Raw genomic sequence first — 18,647 nt, forward strand, 5'->3', positions numbered from 1 at the left:
ATATTGTTCATCAGATTTTTTAAAATTTTTTTGGTTTTTAGATTCACTTGTTGATTCACTGGCAAAGATTGCAAAGACATGACCAGAAGAGCAGTCCTCTCTTTAATGGTCTGTCTCCTATGACCACCTCAGTACCAATTCTATATCAGTCAAGAAACAGGAAACAGTTTCTTGACTGATACCCCAGGAATTTGAACAGGGAAAATTTAATATGAAGTGTTAACTAATAAAAAGGTTTGGAAAAAAAGGATTCTTAAGGTGTATAGAAGTAACAACTGCAAAAAGCAGCTACCACCCACAAGGCAAGTGGACAAGACAAGGAATGAAGTCAGGATGGACCCTTTCCCTCTTTCCCCAGGCTGAGATTCAAATCTTTTTGGAGAGGGTGTAGGTGTCACAGGATCTACAACCTGCCAGTGGAAAAGAAACTTGCCAGAGGGCTGATCTACTCTGGTGTCAGAGAAACTCCCCCATAAGCACCCCAGAAAAGTTCCTTCTGCTTTTGCCTTAAAACGGGTCCCTTCATCACCTCCTACTGACTAAAATCAAGGCAGCCAGCAAAGGAAAAATGTCTACAGGGTCTAGCTCCAGTATCACATACCAGGGAAAAGGGATGGATTTGGAGCTGAGTGGCAATCCAATATAATAAAAGGTTAATATGCAAGTCGACCAAACAGCAGAATGACTGGTCACTATGACGCACTCTAACCACCATGGGGCAGACTCTCAATTTAGGAACTGCCCCCTGGTGGTCATTGCATTCCCACAGAAGCCCTGAGCTGGGCTCATGGCTGGCTAGCACAGCAGTGGTAGCGGGAACCTCTCCTGCCTCCATGGCAGTGCTAAGGATGTCCAATTGCTCTATGGGGAACAGGCCTAAGCTGTCAGTCAGATATCCCCCAAGGGCTGATGAGAACCCCCCTCAAGTGCACAAATTTCATGCACCAGGCCTCTAGTAAATAAGTTGGTATCCAGTTTCTTGGCTGTAGCTGCTATCTGTATGATACTACTTGTGAACTAATTTCATGCACCAGGCCTCTAGTAAATTAATAAATTGGTATCCAGTTTCTTGGCTGTAGCTGCTATCTGTATGATACTGCTTCCCATATTTATCTCTCAACCTCTTCTCCCTGGAACTCCAGAGGAGAACTGGCTCTGTCATGCCTTCACTTGAGTTTTTCATAGGCATCCTTAACTTAGTGGGTAAAAACCAAAATTTCTACCTTTCCTAATTTTTCCCCACCTCAGTAAATGGACTCACCATTCAAACAAAAACATAGCCTTCCTTAACTTTGGACTTTTCCTCTTAGTCCATCATCCAAGTCTTGCCAGCTCTATCTTCAAAATATCCAAATCCTGCCTTTTTTTTTTTTTTAATATATTGCATTTATGTTTTTATTTTTTTATTATTATTATTTTTATAATATATTTTTTTCAAATCCTGCCATTTTTAATCACCTCTTTTTCCTGCCACTCTGCTCCATGTCATCATCTCTTGACTCTTAAATCTCAAAAACCATGGCCTAAATTTCTTTATTATATACTTCATAATTAAATAACTACTTGATCCTAATTCATTCTGTAACTTTTCATTCTATAACCTCTGTACCCCAACCCCTTCCTTTCCAAATTTTGCACAAGGTACCAAGTCTTTGGGATTTTAATGTGCCTGCTTCTTCCCCTCCTATTGGGAAAGCTCATTTTTATGTGGCTGCCAATGCAGCACTAACTCTTATTTTCGAAAAAATAAAATAATATTAACATTATTTTTTCTTCATGTGTGGTTTTGAAACATGTATAGATAGATATTCCTAGCTTAAACTAATAAATGCTTATTTTCAGATTTTTTTATAATTTGAAAGCATTTTTATAAAGATGGCTTTATATCTTTATTTTTGATTTATTGGATAGAAACTACGAAGGTAACCAAAAACAATTTCCACATGTGTCATTGGCTTTTTATATTAGTTAAAAATTCTCACTCTTGTTCAACAATTTAAATTTCTTTTAAGGTGAGTCTCAGCACTTGATTTTGTTACTTTCAGAAGGGGGAATGAATGGTTTGTATTAATTATTGCTTAAAATTCCATACTATTGATTTTCATAGAAGACTTTATTACCTGGATCTCTTGATTCCTTTCAATGTTGATTTGAAGCTGTAATAAGTATAGGAATCCTCTTTTAAATTAAAGGCTCTTTACATACTTTTTTAAATAATAGGAAGTCACCTGACATATGCTGCCTTGCTCTTTCAGGTGGACGATGCTGCTGTTTTTCTCCTGATGGTAAAGCTTTAGCTGTAGGTCTCTGTGATGGAAGTTTCTTAATGGCAAATGCAGATACTCTCGAGGATCTTGTATCTTTTCACCACAGGAAAGATATTATTTCAGATATCCGATTCTCTCCAGGTAAGATTCCATTGAAATCACATTTGATTATTAACTTGGGTCTGGCAATGCACAAATAAATCAATGCATGATTTTTATTAGCTGTTATTTTAAAATAATGCTTTTATTAATTTCTTAGAGAGAGAGGAAGGGATAGGGAGAAAGAGAAATATCGATTGACTGCCTCCTACATGCCCCTTATTGGGGATTGAGCCCACAACTCCAGCATGTGCCTGACTGGGAATTGAGCCAGTTACCTCTTGGTGCATGGGACCACGCTCAAGCAATTGAGCCACAATGGCCAGGACTATTAACTGTTATTTTATCTAAGAATTTCACTTTGCTTTTGTTTGTTTGTTTGTTGTTTTTTTTTTACTAGAAGAGACAGTATGGTGAGAGGTAAAAGCCCAGTATGAGATCAGTGGCAAAATACCTTTAGTACCAAACCAGTCACTAAATTTTCTGTGTGACTTGAGCCTAGGTACTGCTCTGAGTTTCAGTTTCTTCATTTGTAAAATAAAAGGATTGGAGGGACTATCTTCATTTTAATATCAATGCTTTTGGAATTATATTTTTGTTTCGTCAATTTCTATGTACAATTGATAAGAAAACCTACTGTAATGTAGGAATTACTAATGTTAAGGCAAAATTTACCTATGTTGGTTTACTTCCTATTTTTTTCTTAAATTTATAAGGTTGCATTTTTTTGTTTTGTTTGTTTCTGTATTTGTTTTGGTTAAATGCATAGTGTACCAAAATTATATTACATATAATTTTTGACATTTGCTTTCCACTTAACTACTACACTACAAAACTTACTTCATTGTTAATTAGAATAAGTTTTTAAAATTTGTCACCTAATACCATTTGACACATATACTTTGTTATAACTTACAAAACAACTGAGTTTCTCCAAGAAAATATTAACACAATTAACTCTAGTTCTACAATTACAGGTTCTGGAAAATATCTCGCAGTAGCATCCCATGACAGCTTTGTGGATATATACAATGTAATGAGCAGTAAAAGAGTGGGAATATGCAAAGGCGCTACGAGTTATATCACCCATATTGACTGGGACATTAGAGGTAAGAATTTAAATAACTTACTATTTTATAGAAGTTTTATTTGATTTAGTATTGCTAGTTTAGAGAAACAAAAAGTGATTCAACAGATAAGTTCAAAAGCATTATGAAAAGAAAATATAGTTCTCAAAATTATTTTCCATTGCTTTATTTCACATCTAAAGATGAATACCATGAGTTTAGACTTTTCAGTATTTCTCCTAGTAAGTGTAAACTCTTTAATTTGTAAGGTAATTTAAGTATTATCCAAAATAATATTAATCATCTGTCTTGGTTTTTGTAAAAAAAAGTTGACGTAAATAGCAACTGAAAATTTGGAAAACAGGTATGTTAGTGAGAATTTTAAAGTGATTTCCCCATTGTTTGATATAATTACATCCTCTAAAAATAATAGTCATAATTGTATAACATAAACAATTTAATTAACATCTTTGTGTTCTAGCAGAATGCATGGCATATGTCAGCGTTTAATAAGTTTGGATAAATGCTAAATATTTTAAATGCTCCATATTTAAGGATTTTTAAAAATTGATTTTAGAGAGAATGAGGAAGGGAGAGAGAAAGAGAGACATTGATTTTGTTGTTCTGCTTATTTTTGCATTCATTGATTGCTTCTTGTACATGCTCTGTCCGGAGATTGAACCTGTAACCAGATGTATCTAGATTTCTTTCTAACCAACTGACCTATCTGGCCAGGGCCATTTTTAAGAAATTTTATTTCATGTATTCATCTCTATAAATCTGGAATTATAAATCAGCTTTTTTCAAGTACTATTGAACAAAATTTTAAAAGTTCCAAAATTAGTTTCCAAGTGGTTTTTTTTTTTAATACACGATAACAGAAATAGTTTTTATGTGTAGACACACCCAAAAATGAAACCACTTATGAACTTAATCACTTAATTATATAGAAAGTAATAAAATCAAATGCTCTTAGTATATATTGACTGCAAGTGAAAATGGCTTTGTGTTTAAGCTTAATTTTTCCCATAAAAGTTAAACATAATACTAAATGTATATGTATTTGTATTTTATATTTGTATATGTAATTTTTTCACTTTTGAAAATTTTATTCAAATGTCCAACTTCCTTCTAGAACAATAGTATCAGATTATGTGCCCAAAATCAGGTTTCACACCCATTGGAATTGTGAAATCTGGCTTAATTTTTGGCATGGTTAGGTGAAAAATTTTATTTCTTGTTTTAGTTTACATCTCTAAATTATTTGTTTTTGTAAACTTTTATAATTATTTTATCAACTAGTATTCTTCCTTTTAACATATAAGGTTCATAATTTTATATAGTAAAAGTGAATTTTATTAAACTTTTCTTTATAATATCAAGTGTTCATGCTATGTTAGTAATGGTCTCTATTTTGAGATTATAAAATTATAAATATATGACTATGTATGTGTATATATTTTTGCCTTCTTCTTAAGGAAAGCTCTTACAGGTTAACACTGGTGCTAAAGAACAGTTATTCTTTGAAGCTCCCCGAGGCAAAAGACAGACCATCCCCAGGATGGAGGTAGGAAGACAGGAGAATTTGTAAGTCGATACGACTAAACATGGTTACAGAGCTGATGCCCACTCTCATTTAGTTACACGTGAAGCCTGTTCTCAGGTTATTCAAATGATGGATATTCTTTTTCTGAGTTTATTTTATGGGGTCATACCACATTGATGGGTAAAGGAAGAGATGCTGTAGTAAGAAAGAAGCATCTTGTACATCCAGCTATGCTCCAATGACTTCCTCAAAGCACAGGAAGCATGCCATAGGACAGGGGTCCTCAAACTTTTTAAAGTGGGGGCCAGATCACGGTCCCTCAGAGAGCTGGAGGGCCGGACTATATGAACTACTAATTCCTACTGTAACACCTCGGCTGCGCTCACTGCCCAAAAAACCTGGCGGGCAGGATCAGACTCCTCTGCGGGCGCATGTGGCCCGCGGGCCGTAGTTTGAAGACCCCTGCCATAGGAAGTAGATGACATGACATCCCATATGAGAGTACTGCATGGGGGCTGAATCTTTTCAAACCCATATGCTTAAAATGCTTATTGGAAAATTCCTGCTTCAAGAAAGGAAAACAAAGTGTTCAGTTTTATGCCTGACAACAATAGCAAAAGTTTTTGCACATGACATGGCCAAGAAACAGAGGTTAAACAAATGTAACATGAAAGTGGCTTAATATGGAAGGGACTGTAAATAAAAGTTCATAATTTCCAACAGTGATTAATTGGAAAACATGCTTATAATGTACTACGGGCCTGGTGCACGAAATTCATGCATGGGGGGGAGGGAGGGGGGTGTCCCTCAGCCCAACCTGCATCCTTTGCAATCCGAGAGCCCTCAGGGGATGTCCTACTAATGGCTTAGGCCCACTCCCCATGCCTCAATCTGGCCCCCCTCTGCAGGATGCGACCGGGCTGATTGGGAGAAGGTGCTGCCTCCATCACCCGCTGCTGCTGCACTGCTGGCTGCAGCAGCCACCAAGGTGTCTTCATCAACACGGACTCCAGGCCCTTCACCGTGAAAAATGACAGTGTTCTTTAGGCATTTTTCAAGGTGTCTCTTCCATAGGATATGACAGTTCTTTCTTTCTTTCTATTTTGTATCCTCACCTGAGGATATTTTTCCATTGATTTTTAGAGATCGTGGGAGAGGGAAAGACAGAGAGAAACATCAATGTGCGAGGGACACTTCGATTGGTTGCCTCCTACATAAACCCTGACCTGGGCCCCGGTACATGCCCTTGACCAGAATCAAACCTGGGCCCTGCGGTTGGCAGGCCAAGGATCTATCCACTGAGCCAAACCGGCTAGGGCAGGATAGGGCATTTCTTAGCCCCTCCAGCAGCAGACCTTCATTTTTTCCTCTGGTAGTGAGGTGGAAAAACCCTAGATCACCTTCTTGGATTCTTATTATGCAAGTTACGAGAACACTGAGTAGTGTACAGGCAGCTTTGCCAATGAGCGGTCAGAAAAGGTGTTTCCTCTGAAGCTCACATGCAGAGGCGGGACTGCAAGCAGGCAGGCCCGCCCTGCTCCCCTCTCTCTGCGGGCCCTACTCTGCCCTACTCTGCCCTGCTGCACATGCAGCCTCCTCCTGAGCTGGTTGTTTCTGTTACAGTGTCCTGGCTAATTTGCATATTGCCTCTTTTTATTTTTATAGATAGATAGAGATTAGTAGAAATTTAGATGTGAAAGATAAGAATAACTTTCTTGATTATTTAAAGAACAGAAATAAGCTTATTCCTTATCACTGTATGCTCATCACTAGAACACATAGTGTTCTATGAGTACATCTTTAATAATGTCATGTTGAAATTTTAGTAGATGAGTGGATAAAGCTGTGGTATGTTTACCCATGGAATATTATGCAGACAGCATGGAGGTTCCTGGAGAGTATCATGCTAAGCGAAATAAGCCAGTCAGAGAAAGACAAGTATCACATGACCTCACTCATGTGGAATTGAAAGAACTAAATAAACTGATGAATAAAATAGATCCAGATACATAGAAATATGGAAAGACTGATGAATCTCAAAGTGAAGGTGGGGGGGTGGGGGGGAAGGGATTAACCAAAGAACTTACATGCATATCTGCATAACCCATGCACACAGATAATAAGGTGGTGAAGACGGGGTGGGAACAGGCTAGAAGGGGTCAATTGGGAAAAAAGGACATCTGTAATACTTTCAACAATAAAGATAAATTTAAAAAAATATTTTCTGCAGGAACTAGAGCGTTTGGGAGGCTACAAAACCAAGACAACTAATAATTTTTATTACATATTTTATTTTACTTATGGCATACAATTACAAAGAAAAATATTCATATTTAGTTATTAACTTTTAGGTTTAGATTTTTCAAACTTACAACATTTTTTTTTTCTTTTTAGGTAGAAAAAATTGGTTGGGCATCATGGACAAGTGTGCTTGGTTTGTGCTGTGAGGGAATTTGGCCAGTAATTGGAGAAGTCACAGATGTAACTGCCTCTTGCCTCACCCATGACAAAATGGTTCTAGCCACTGGGGATGATTTGGGATTTGTGAAATTATTTAGATATCCTGCTAAAGTATGTGTTTTTCCTCAACTGTCCTAATGATTACAATTATAACATTAATGTAATGTCCTTTCATAGCATGTCATAGTTGTGAAATGCTATTTCATTACAACAGCGAAATAGCAATATTACATAGGTAATATAAGTTGTAATATGAAAGGTTCAGAATTACGTTCCCTATTCTTTTCTTTTTTTTCTTTTTCTTTTGAGGGAAGGAGGGAAGAAGGAAGCAGAAGAAAGAAAGGAAGGAAAGAGGAAAGGAAGGAGAAAATGGGAGGGAAATATAAGCAGCCAGTTGTAACTGCCTTATGTTCCCTGGTCTTAACATCACCTTTATGGCTTTATCTAGAAGTATTACAATTTGTGATTCCTTTTCTTAAGTTATATATTATGTTGTACAGTGTTTTTCAACATTGGGTAATGTAAATATTCCTTCTAAAGGAAATATCCCTTTTACCCTAATAGTAACCTAAGTAATTCTAGTATTCTTTTGATTAAATATATACAATTAGCAGTAAATAACAAGTTTATATTTATACCTTTAAAATTTAATGTTTTGATCAATTAAATAAAAATACTATGGATATCTACAAAATTAAAATAAACAGCATTGATTTAATATGATGAATGATGTTATTTTGCTAAAACCAAACTGTACAAATTCTTTGGAGTACTGTACTGCGTGTCTATGCTAGTGATGACTCAATTCTCTTATTGCTTCCCTCTATTCAAACTACTGGGAAACATTACAAAAGTAAAATGCATGTATCAAGTCTAGATGCATTTATTCTTAATGGTCACAAATACAGATATATAATTTCAGGTGCCCAAGAAAGTATTGTATCTACTTTATACACTTAAGTGGTAGGACTTTATAGTTGACTAGAGGCCTGGTGCACGAATTTGTGCACCAGTGGGGTCCCTCGGCTTGGTTTGCAGGATCAGGCTGATACCAGCTCTCTGACATCCTCCGAGGGGTCCCGGATTGCAAGAGGGTGCAGGCCAGATTGGAGCCAGGGAGAGACCTGGGAGGTTGGCCAGCTGGGGAAGGACTGTGGGAGGGCTCCAGGGTGTGTCCAGCCTGTCTCACTCAAACCTGATCAGCTGGACCTCAGCAGCAAGCTAACCTATTGGTTGGAGCATCTGCCACCTATGGTCAGTGCACATAGCAAGCGGTTGAGCAGCCTTAGCATATCATTAGCATATTATGCTTTGATTGGTTGAATGGATGACTGAACACTTAGCTTATTAGCCTTTTATTATATAGGATAAGAATATGTTCCAATAAAACATTATTAGTCAGAAACTTCACTTCCAGCATTTTAGGTGGTATAGATGTTTAGGAAGAGGTCCTGCGATATTGTTGTAGGATTCTCTCTTCACCTATTGCAGCAAGAACCACAAAATCTTAGGCAAACTAACCTTCTTGCAGTGTTTTGTTGACAGATCCTCCTTTTATTTCAGCTAACTTTCATTCCCAGAAGGTTTACTGATTTAGCTGGCATTATGTTTTGTATAGTTAAAAAATTTCTTACATTAACATCCTTGAAAAGATGTCCATCTGAAACCTGCTTATGATAGACTAGAGGCCCAGTGCATGAAATTGGTGTATGGGGGAACTGGGGTGTTCCACAGCCCAGCCTGCACCCTCTCCAATCTGAGAACCCTTGAGGGATGTCCGACTGCCCGTTTAGGCCCGATCCCAGTGGGGCAGTTGGACATCCCTCTCACAATCCAAGATTGCTGGCTTCCAACTTCTCGTCTGCCTACCTTTCTGATTGCCCCTAATCACTTCTACCTGCCAGCTTGATCACCCCTTAACCACTCTCCTGCCAGCCTGATTGATGCCTAACTGCTCCCAGCCAGCCTAATTGCCCCTAATTGACCTCCCCTGTAGGCCTGGTCACCCCTAACTCCCCTTCCCTTCAGACCTGGTTCCCCCAACTGCTCTCCCCTGCAGGCCTGGGTCCCCCCCAACTGCCCTTCCCTGCAGCCCTGGTCACCCCTAACTCCCCTCCCCTACAGACCTGGTCCCCCCAACTGCTCTCCCCTGAAGGTCTGGGTCCCCCCAACTGCCCTTCCCTGCAGGCCTGGTTGCCCCCAACTTCCCTCCTCTACAGGCCTGGTCCCTCCCAACTGCCCTCCTCTGCTGGCCATCTTGTGGCGGCTATCTTGTGTCCACATGGAGGCAGCCATCTTGTGTGTTGGAGTGATGATCAATTTGCATATTACTCTTTTATTAGATAGGATTACTCTGAAGTGTACTTCTGTAACTGCTACTGTTTAAGATTTAAAATTGCCATCCCTAGAACTAGTATTTTTCTTAATATTTAAAAGAAAAATACATTCCCATGTATGGTGCTTACAGACAATGAATGAATGAAGATAAAAGATATTTATATGGGTTTATACCAAAATGCTTGATAATTACTTTTATTAAGATGGCCATCCTGTACATAGATATTTATATTCTGATTTCTAAATCATTGTTTCTATTTTCAACAGTATGTCTCATAGCCGTTGTTTTTAATAGATATGTATTGTTCCAAAGGTATACACTATAGTATTCCTCTTAGAAACGTTTAAGGTATTTAAAGTTTTTCACTGCTAAAAGTAAACGCCTTGGTAAATGTTGCACTTGCCGCATTTTTTAGCATAGATCTCTAGAAGCGGGGTTGGTAAATGAAAGATCAGAATATTTTTATGCTTTTAATGCTCAGTACTAAGTTGATTTCTAAAAAAGCTCTGTCCCCGGTACTAGCAAGGTGTGGAACTACTAGGTGTACCCTGCCCTCAGCATTTTCTAATTTGTATACATTGTATTTATAATGACTAATTTCCTAGTCATATATTAAGAAAGAAATTCAAAATTGTAACTGAAAGATTTCAAGTAATGGAATTTCTCAGAATGACTTTTTGGCTTTTTTTTTATCTTTAGGGAAAATGTGGAAAGTTTAAGAGGTATGTGGCTCATAGCACACAGGTCACAAATGTGCGCTGGACTTGTGATGACAGCATGCTGGTGACCTTAGGCGGCGCGGATATGTCCTTAATGGTGTGGACAAACGAAATGGAGGGCTCTCGAGAAAAAAGGCCTTGTGACAGTGAAGAATCTGATACAGGCTCGGAAGAAGATGGGGGTGTGTTGGTTTACAGTCTTCTTTTAACTAGAACATAGGAGAAATAGTACAGCTGGTTTAAACTGCAGATGCTGAAACACGTAATACCGATGTTTGAATAATTGTGAGGTTAGTCTATTGGGTCTACTTAATACCAAAAATGGTGTGTGACTCAAGAAGAACAGGCTGTCATGTATTGATGACTTACATATTCTTTATCTACAAATGTACAATAATCATACTTAAATAGGTACTGTTTAAAAATTTATAGTATCTAACTTCATGTTTTAAAATAATTCCAAATATACCGGTAATACCAGGTCATGATAGAAAAGTTAGAAAATACCTTTTACAGTAAATAACAAGCACAGAGCATCCATAATTTAACCACTCAGAGACAACTTCTGTTAATATTTTGGGATCTAGTAATAAGGCATTTGTATACATAGTATGTTTTTAACAAAAATGGTATCATATTGATTTTTTTGTAGCCTGCTATTATCACTTAGTAATACTTTGAAACATTGTTATATATCATTAAATATTCTTCTACATTGCTTTTACTGGCTGTATATTATTTTATAATTTGTTTGTAATAATATACTTTAACTTACTTCATATCGTTGAACATTTTTGTATCCAAATAATAAGATCACATACTTGGCCTCTTCAGTAATCAGTTAATGAATAATTCTTGTATCTAATGGTAGGCTACGACAGTGATGTTACAAGGGAGAATGAAATCAGTTACACCATCAGAGCCTTATCAACAAATATTCGTCCAATGTTTGGAATCAAGCCTCATTTGCAACAAAAAGAACCTTCAATGGATGAGAGGTAACAGTCAAGTTTAAAACTAGATGAAGAAAACGATACTGCTGTTAATAATTGAATTTATTCTTTAACTGAATGTATTTTTGCAAAAATGAAATAACAGTGGTACTCCTATTATACAGTCCCCAATACCTCTTAGAAAACCGTATTTTTCCTTATAGACTTTTTGGTGGTGACACTTTTAGAAATTGGTTTAAGGGATGATGCTATATATAAAGTCTATATAATTGAAGAATGTTATTTGCTAACTTTTATAACTGGTTGTGATGGGTTGAGGAGGTAATAAAAATGGAGCCTAGTACTATGTACTTTTTAGGAAACACATGAGCAGAGATATTAAATTTTGAAAAGGCCCTCTGAACCATGTGCCTTTAATCAAGGGTAGATTTTTCAGAAATCTTTCAAAAGGGGGAGTTAAAGTATAGCTTGTCTCTAATGGGAATTACTGGTCTTTGTCTAGAACCAGCAAAGCAAAATTAAGGACGTGTGCACAATAATTTTATGAGGAGATAACTTTTTAATAAAGTCTCTAATCTAGGTGACAGATGAAGAGAGAAATTGTGAACCTGATGATTAGGGGAGATAGGAAACAATAAAGAGGTATAGATCAGTGAACCGCATGGATTCCAGAAGCAAAGAGGTTTTAAGAAATGATAACGGAAACATTGTCCAGAAATAGCAGAGAGGAACAGAGAAGAAGTGGGAGGTGAAAACAGCGGTGACCTCTTCTGTAGAAGCTGCAGCAAGGAAAAAAAGCTTCATTATGAGAAGTTAGTAAGGGTAGCCGAAACCGGTTTGGCTCAGTGGATAGAGTGGATAGACTGAAAGGTCCCGGGTTCGATTCCGGTCAAGGACATGTACATTGGTTGCGGGCACATCCCCAGAAGGGGGTGTGCAGGAGGCAGCTGGTCGATGTTCCTCTCTCATCGATATTTCTAGCTCTCTATCTCTCTCCCTTCCTCTCTGTAAAAAATCAATAATATATATATATATATATATATATATATATATTTACACACACACACACTTTTTTTTTTTTTAAAGAAGTTAGTAAGAGTATTTGACAGGGGAGTTAAAGTCAGGGAATGCATTCACAATGAACAGAATGTGTGGAAGTCAAGTGAACGTATAGTTGGTGAGGCTAGTGCTGAAGAGCATTGGAGCTCAGCTCGTAGGAATTATATCAGAAGAAAGCACTGGCAGAGGGAATGGCGTTTACACCTAAGGGTTTAAGAACAGGGGAAAGGATGATGTCAGAAGGGTGGATGCATGATGGTGATGGAGAAGAGGGCAGAACTAGAACAATCACCCAAAGTTCCCAGGAGGTTCTGGGTGGAATGTTGTGGTGGTGATGGCTCCACAGCTGTTCCATGTGCCCCTGTTGATGATGGTATACATCAGATAATACCAGGTTTCCCCGAAAATAAGACCTAGCGCATGGAAAGATAAGACATCCCCTGAAAATGAGACCTAGCGCAACTTTGGGAGAAAAAAATTAATATAAGACACTGTCTTATTTTTGGGGAAACAGGGTAGCAGTGAGGAGTCACCTAATGGCTAGTCATCAGCATTGTCATCACGTATAAAGAGGCAAAGTATGAAGTTACAGATATGTTTCAAAAAAGCCTGCCAAACCCTAATCTGAATACTTGCACAGGATTTAAGGTTGAAGCAGCTGGGTAGGAGGCAAACGGCATGGGGTTTGAATTCAGACAATGGGTTAAAATACTCATTTTATCATTTACCAGTTGTGTAAATGATAAATATGAACCTTGTAAAATTGTTCATCCTCTCTGAGCCGCAGTTTCCTCAGAGGTAAAATGACTTCTGATTTATGGTTTAAATGAAAGAATTTAGATAGTAGGTCTTTACCAATGGAATGAAATGCAAAGTAACCTGAGGAGTACCTTGGTTAATACTGAAACATTCTATGAAATTAATTATTCACAAAGTAATGAATACTGCCTATACATTAATTAATTAAAGCAGTATATTTACATATGCAAATGTGGATGTTCCTAATTAGAATATTTGCAATATAGTGTTTAATATTATTTAAAGGAAAGTATATCACCCAGGTCATGAACCATGAAAAGTGTTTCATAAGGGAAAAGGAACTTGACATTTTCTTAAGTCTTTTATTTATTTATTTTTTATTATTATTTTTTTAAAATATATTTTATTGATTTTTTTATAGAGAGGAAGAGAGAGGGATAGAGAGTTAGAAACATCGATGAGAGAGAATCATCGATCAGCTGCCTCTTGCACACCCCCTACTGGGGATGTGCCCACAACCAAGGTACATGCCCTTGACCGGAATCAAACCTGGGACCTTTCAGTCTGCAGGCTGACGCTCTATCCACTGAGCCAAACCGGTTTCGGCTTTCTTAAGTCTTTTAAAGAAAAATATTTATCAGATAAATTTAGTATGTCAGAAAGTGTGACCTAATTTTAATATGTAGGCCATCTTTTATGGTAAAACACTTTAATTTTCTTCCTCATTGCTGAAGTGACCCAAGTTCTGACAGGTGAAAATACCTTAGTGCAGGGGTCCTCAAACTTTTTAAAGTGGGGGCCAGATCACGGTCCCTAAGAGAGCTGGAGGGCCGGACTATATGAACTACTAATTCCTACTGTAACACCTTGGCTGCGCTCACTGCCCAAAAAACCTGGCGGGCAGGATCAGACTCCCCTGGGGGCTGCATGTGGCCCGCGGGCCGTAGTTTGAAGACCCCTGCCTTAGTGCTCATGGAGAGTATTTGACAGTCATGATTATAATCTTTGCTGTTAGCTTGCATTTTTTACAGCTAATGTTTTAAAAATTATTTTGAAATTATTTCACACCTTGTTGTCAAATCATAATTCAGCTCTACTAAATTCTTCTGAAAATGTTGAGGCAGAAGAAGCCGGTAATGTGATTCATAGTTAGGAGTCTTCATTTTCATGAAATAAAAGGATCCAAGAAAATAAAATGAAGAAATATTTCTTTTTACCAACTTTGAATATAATTATGAGGAGAGAAAATAGTGTGTATAATTATTTTCATATTTTAAATAAAATGCATGTTGTCAAATGTGAAATAAGACACTTGACAGTTAAAACAAATGCTTGTCAAATAGCTTATTCACTTAAAAGGAAAATGTTGCTGGTGACAATTTGATAACTGCTATAATTGCCTGATACTTTGTGGGGTATTTTACCTAAATGACTTGAATAATTTTGTTATTCTTTTGATCTAACTATTTTTGAAACAAATCTTATGTATTTAAGTAATTTATTATCAGTGAAATGTTTGATATTTGTCTTTTCTCTGCTTACAAAACTGGTACATTTTATTCATGATCAGTTTTCATATGTCTCCTCCTTTTTTCCTTTTGCTCCTTTTGAAGGCAAGGGATAGTAAGGTCAGTATTTTATTATAGAAAATACTTTACTCAAAAATTGACTCTTCTGTTTTGGTCTTTATAGTTACTTAAGGTATATTTTCCCCCTATAAAACATTGAACTACATTTGTCAGGAAAGAATCAGAAAATGAAACAGGACAAATCCTACAAAACTGTTGCATTTTATAAATACAGTATGTGGGTATTGTTATGAGAGTCTTGATTATTATCATTGGTTTTAAATGACTTTTCATAGACTCCTACTCAAGATAGTTTCCATTTTCCCTTAAGTTTCAGAGACTGATAAAAACAATCTGTTCGCCATACATTTTTATCAGTGGAAAAAGTTTATAAACCTATAAAGGTCATTTCATGCATATTTAATGTCTCCATGAATTTTAAAAAAACATTGACATAGGGCAGTGAATGTATTTGTATGTTTGATAAAATTATGTGCAAGGACTCTGGGGTACTTCTGTAGCTACTTATACTGAGATGAAAATGTCTCCAAACCATTTGTGCTAAAGGCTACTTTAGAAGTTTTTTTTTTTTTAAGGTAGCATTAGGAAAATGCTGGAAGATAAGGATGGAAAAAGGATTTTTTAAATGAAATTGCATAGAAATTCAAATATTGGGTGCTCCTTCATTTGCAGACAACAGGAATTATCTGTTTTTTGCAAGTTTTAAAATTTATAACAGAAAATGTTGAATTCTCATTTATTTTTCTCCTTCACCTTTCTTATTTCCATGCCATTAATGGAGTAACTTAAGTCTTTTCTAATATGCAGTAATAAATAAAAACAGGCCTTTAAAATACACAGTATAGCTTATCTTCATTAAAGTTGTAAAAAAAAAATATATTTTATTACAGGAAGTATTTTACTAGTGTTGTAAATTAAATCTGTGTTGTAATCTTTTCCCCTTTTTATCTGCTGCTGAAAAGAGGTTCCAGGTAATCCTCTTTCTTTGCTATGTCTTATGAGGCCTAATTTTGTATTTTTATCTTCTTTTATGTTTCCCATTAATGAGCTATGTTACTTGGTGTTCTTTACTTCTAATCAGTTTATATTTTTTCCTTTGAAATGAGTATTTCTGAAATGAACAGCATCTTAATTATTGGATTTACACATTAACTACTTCTCTGAAACATTGTCCATTTAACTAGTATAATATTACCAGCTGTGTAATTTTAAGCGATAATGTATCTTATATGAATTGTTTTTACAGAGTTTAAAGTATACTTACATGTTACATGGGATTATATAAATAAAAATTACAGCTATCAAATGATAACATCAAATCAAGTTCAACAAAATGACTTGGATGCAGAGCCAACCAAGGCTGTTGTCCTTTATTGAAATGATCCTAGCACAAATATTTTGAGTTAAACATTATACATTTCAGTTATATTTACTATAAAATATACATATATTTTTAAATTATATGGAAAAGGTTTGAAATCAAAATTGTTGTGATAATTTGAAAGGCTCTTTATATAGTTTTGTGAGTACATTTAATTTTTATGCCACTTCTACATCAGCTGTTGACCATGCACACTCTTTTATATCACACTAGAGGCCTGATGCACAAAATTTGTGCAAGGGGCTCGGCCCCTGCCGCCTGCAGCTGCCCTTGGTGGCTGCCTCTGCCTTGGCCCCTGCCTGCCATGGCTTTCTGGTCTAATTAGCATATTATGCTTTTATTATAATAAGTGTTCAAGACATAACACTTCATTTACTTTTTAGGATCAATTTTGAAAATACAAATGTTAGCCAAAGCCGGTTTGGCTCAGTGGTAGAGCATCAGTCTGCGGACTGAAAGGTCCCAGGTTCGATTCCGGTCAAGGGCATGTACCTTGGTTGCGGGCACATCCCCCGTAGGGGGTGTGCAAGAGGCAGCTGGTCGATGTTTCTCTCTCATTGGCATTTCTAGCTATCTCTCTCCCTTTCTCTCTGTTAAAAATCAATAAAATATATTTTTTTAAAAAAAGAAAAAGAAAATACAAATGTTATTATGCCTTTATTTTTATGGACTTATTTATAAATATTGGAATTTTTCAGAGGAAAGTTAATTTGTATCATTTCCTGATTTTGTTGTAAAAATTAGCCCAGCAGAAGTGGCTCAGTGGTTGAGTGTCAAACCATGAACCAAGAGGTCACAGGTTTGATTTCCAGTCAGGGCACATGCCTGGCTGTGGGCTCAATCCCCAATAGGGGGCATGCAGGAGGCAGTGGATCACTGTTTCTATCTCTCTATCCCTTCCCTTCCTTTCTCTCTAAATCAATAAAAACATTTTTTAAATGAATATTAGCTTAAAATTTGGAGGGGGGAGTTGATGCATGATTCATTTAGATTCAGTGTTCAGGTTATTAAACCTTTGAATAATGATTCTATCAGTTAAAACTAAATGATGAGGAGTTTTTAAATTTTATTTTAAAAAGAATTTTAGGAAAGAGCCTCTACTTTTAAAGGAATCAAATGTGAACTCTATACACCTGATGGGACATTACAAATCGCCCTGAACTAGCAGTGGAAACCGAGAAGAGGGAGCTAGATTTTGGAGAGCTGCTGTGTAGTGAAGTTGGTTAGACTTTAGTAAACAGTGAGGAGAAGAGGAGAGAAGGAGTTGGAGGCAGTAGTAACAGCGTCACCTTTTATAGAGTGTGGTATGATTTATGTGCTTTGCATTATAACGTGTCCTGCCGGACTGATGGGATGCCACGGCCCTGCTAGGGGCTGTAAGAGGGAGGGAAGGTAGGCATGGAGTGGCAGGTAAGAGCACAGATTGGAACTCAGGCGTGATTTCTGTTTGCCAATAGAAAATTCATAGAAATATTTTCAAAATTCAGTTCAAGAGGAACCTATTGAATACGTGCCACGTATAAAATACTGTGATAGATACTTTAGAGCAGTAATCCAGGCTTTGAATATATAAAACTAACATTTGTATAGTTTTATAAGCAGTCTGCTATATAGTATTTACATTATGAAACCTGCACTAAAGAAATTAAAAGTAAAATGAATGAAAGGTCGAATACCTTCCGTTGTTTTAGAAGATATCAAGATAGAGAGGGCACAGTCTAGTGCGCACACAGATGGGGCTTGTGCTAGACATGTCTCTCCATGAAGGTGCCCGTAGCTGCCTTTCCTCACCCCACTTCCCTGTTTCAGGCCCCCCGTGAGCAGGGCCCCGCCACAGCCAGAGAAACTCCAGACCAACAACGTGGGCAAGAAAAAGAGACCCATCGAGGTGAGGAAAACTCATTCTCTAGTTCATTCTGCTTTCTTTTTGTAAAATACCTAAATCTTAGTTTTAATGAAAATAAACATACTGGGTAATCATTTTTGTTTGGTTGTAAAAAAAATTGATTGCTTACATGTCAAGGCTGAGCTTTAGATTGACATCCTCGGCATTTCGTAATGCCAGTAGCAGCAGCAACAAGCCATCCGGGCTACGTGGGTCGAAAATAAGGCTGTGGGAGGGCCATTGTCGTACTCGCTACCCAAATGGGCCCAGGTCACTGAGAGCAGAAGTCCTCAGGGAGGTGCCTGCCCTGGTGCACAGTGTCACTGTACTGTTCCCATGCTCAAAAGTGCACCCGTGGGACCTAATTTCTACTGAGTTATAATAGTCAGAATAACTATGGTTTTGACTCATGAACACAAATCGGAATATTCATCTTTTGGCAGAAGTACCTTCATGTTTAACCCATAAAGTCTTTTTTTAAAAAATATATTTTAATGATTTTACACAGAGAGGAATTGAGAGGGA

The 18,647-nt window shown here is 37.0% G+C and overlaps 1 protein-coding gene across 9 annotated transcripts in view; it reads left to right on the top strand.

Annotated features, from left to right (window-relative positions):
- EML5 (EMAP like 5) overlaps positions 1-18,647 on the top strand; it is a 109,968-nt gene that overhangs the window by 62,828 nt on the left and 28,493 nt on the right. For 8 of the 9 annotated variants that reach the window (XR_014794996.1, XM_084883710.1, XM_084883712.1 and 5 more), the window contains 7 exons: positions 2,256-2,408; positions 3,344-3,475; positions 4,912-5,000; positions 7,374-7,550; positions 10,477-10,678; positions 11,368-11,494; positions 18,047-18,125. Coding sequence is in view for 8 of the 9 variants with exons in the window: in XM_084883710.1 (XP_084739836.1) it covers positions 2,256-2,408; positions 3,344-3,475; positions 4,912-5,000; positions 7,374-7,550; positions 10,477-10,678; positions 11,368-11,494; positions 18,047-18,125 (959 nt within the window). In the remaining variant the exon portion in view is untranslated. Of the gene's footprint in view, positions 1-2,255; positions 2,409-3,343; positions 3,476-4,911; positions 5,001-7,373; positions 7,551-10,476; positions 10,683-11,367; positions 11,495-18,046; positions 18,126-18,647 lie in introns of those variants that run through there. The other variant, XM_084883717.1, reaches the window with a different exon arrangement.

Source organism: Pipistrellus hanaki, assembly GCF_964339955.1.
Source record: "Pipistrellus hanaki genome assembly, chromosome: 1".
Taxonomy (NCBI): Eukaryota; Metazoa; Chordata; class Mammalia; order Chiroptera; family Vespertilionidae; genus Pipistrellus; species Pipistrellus hanaki.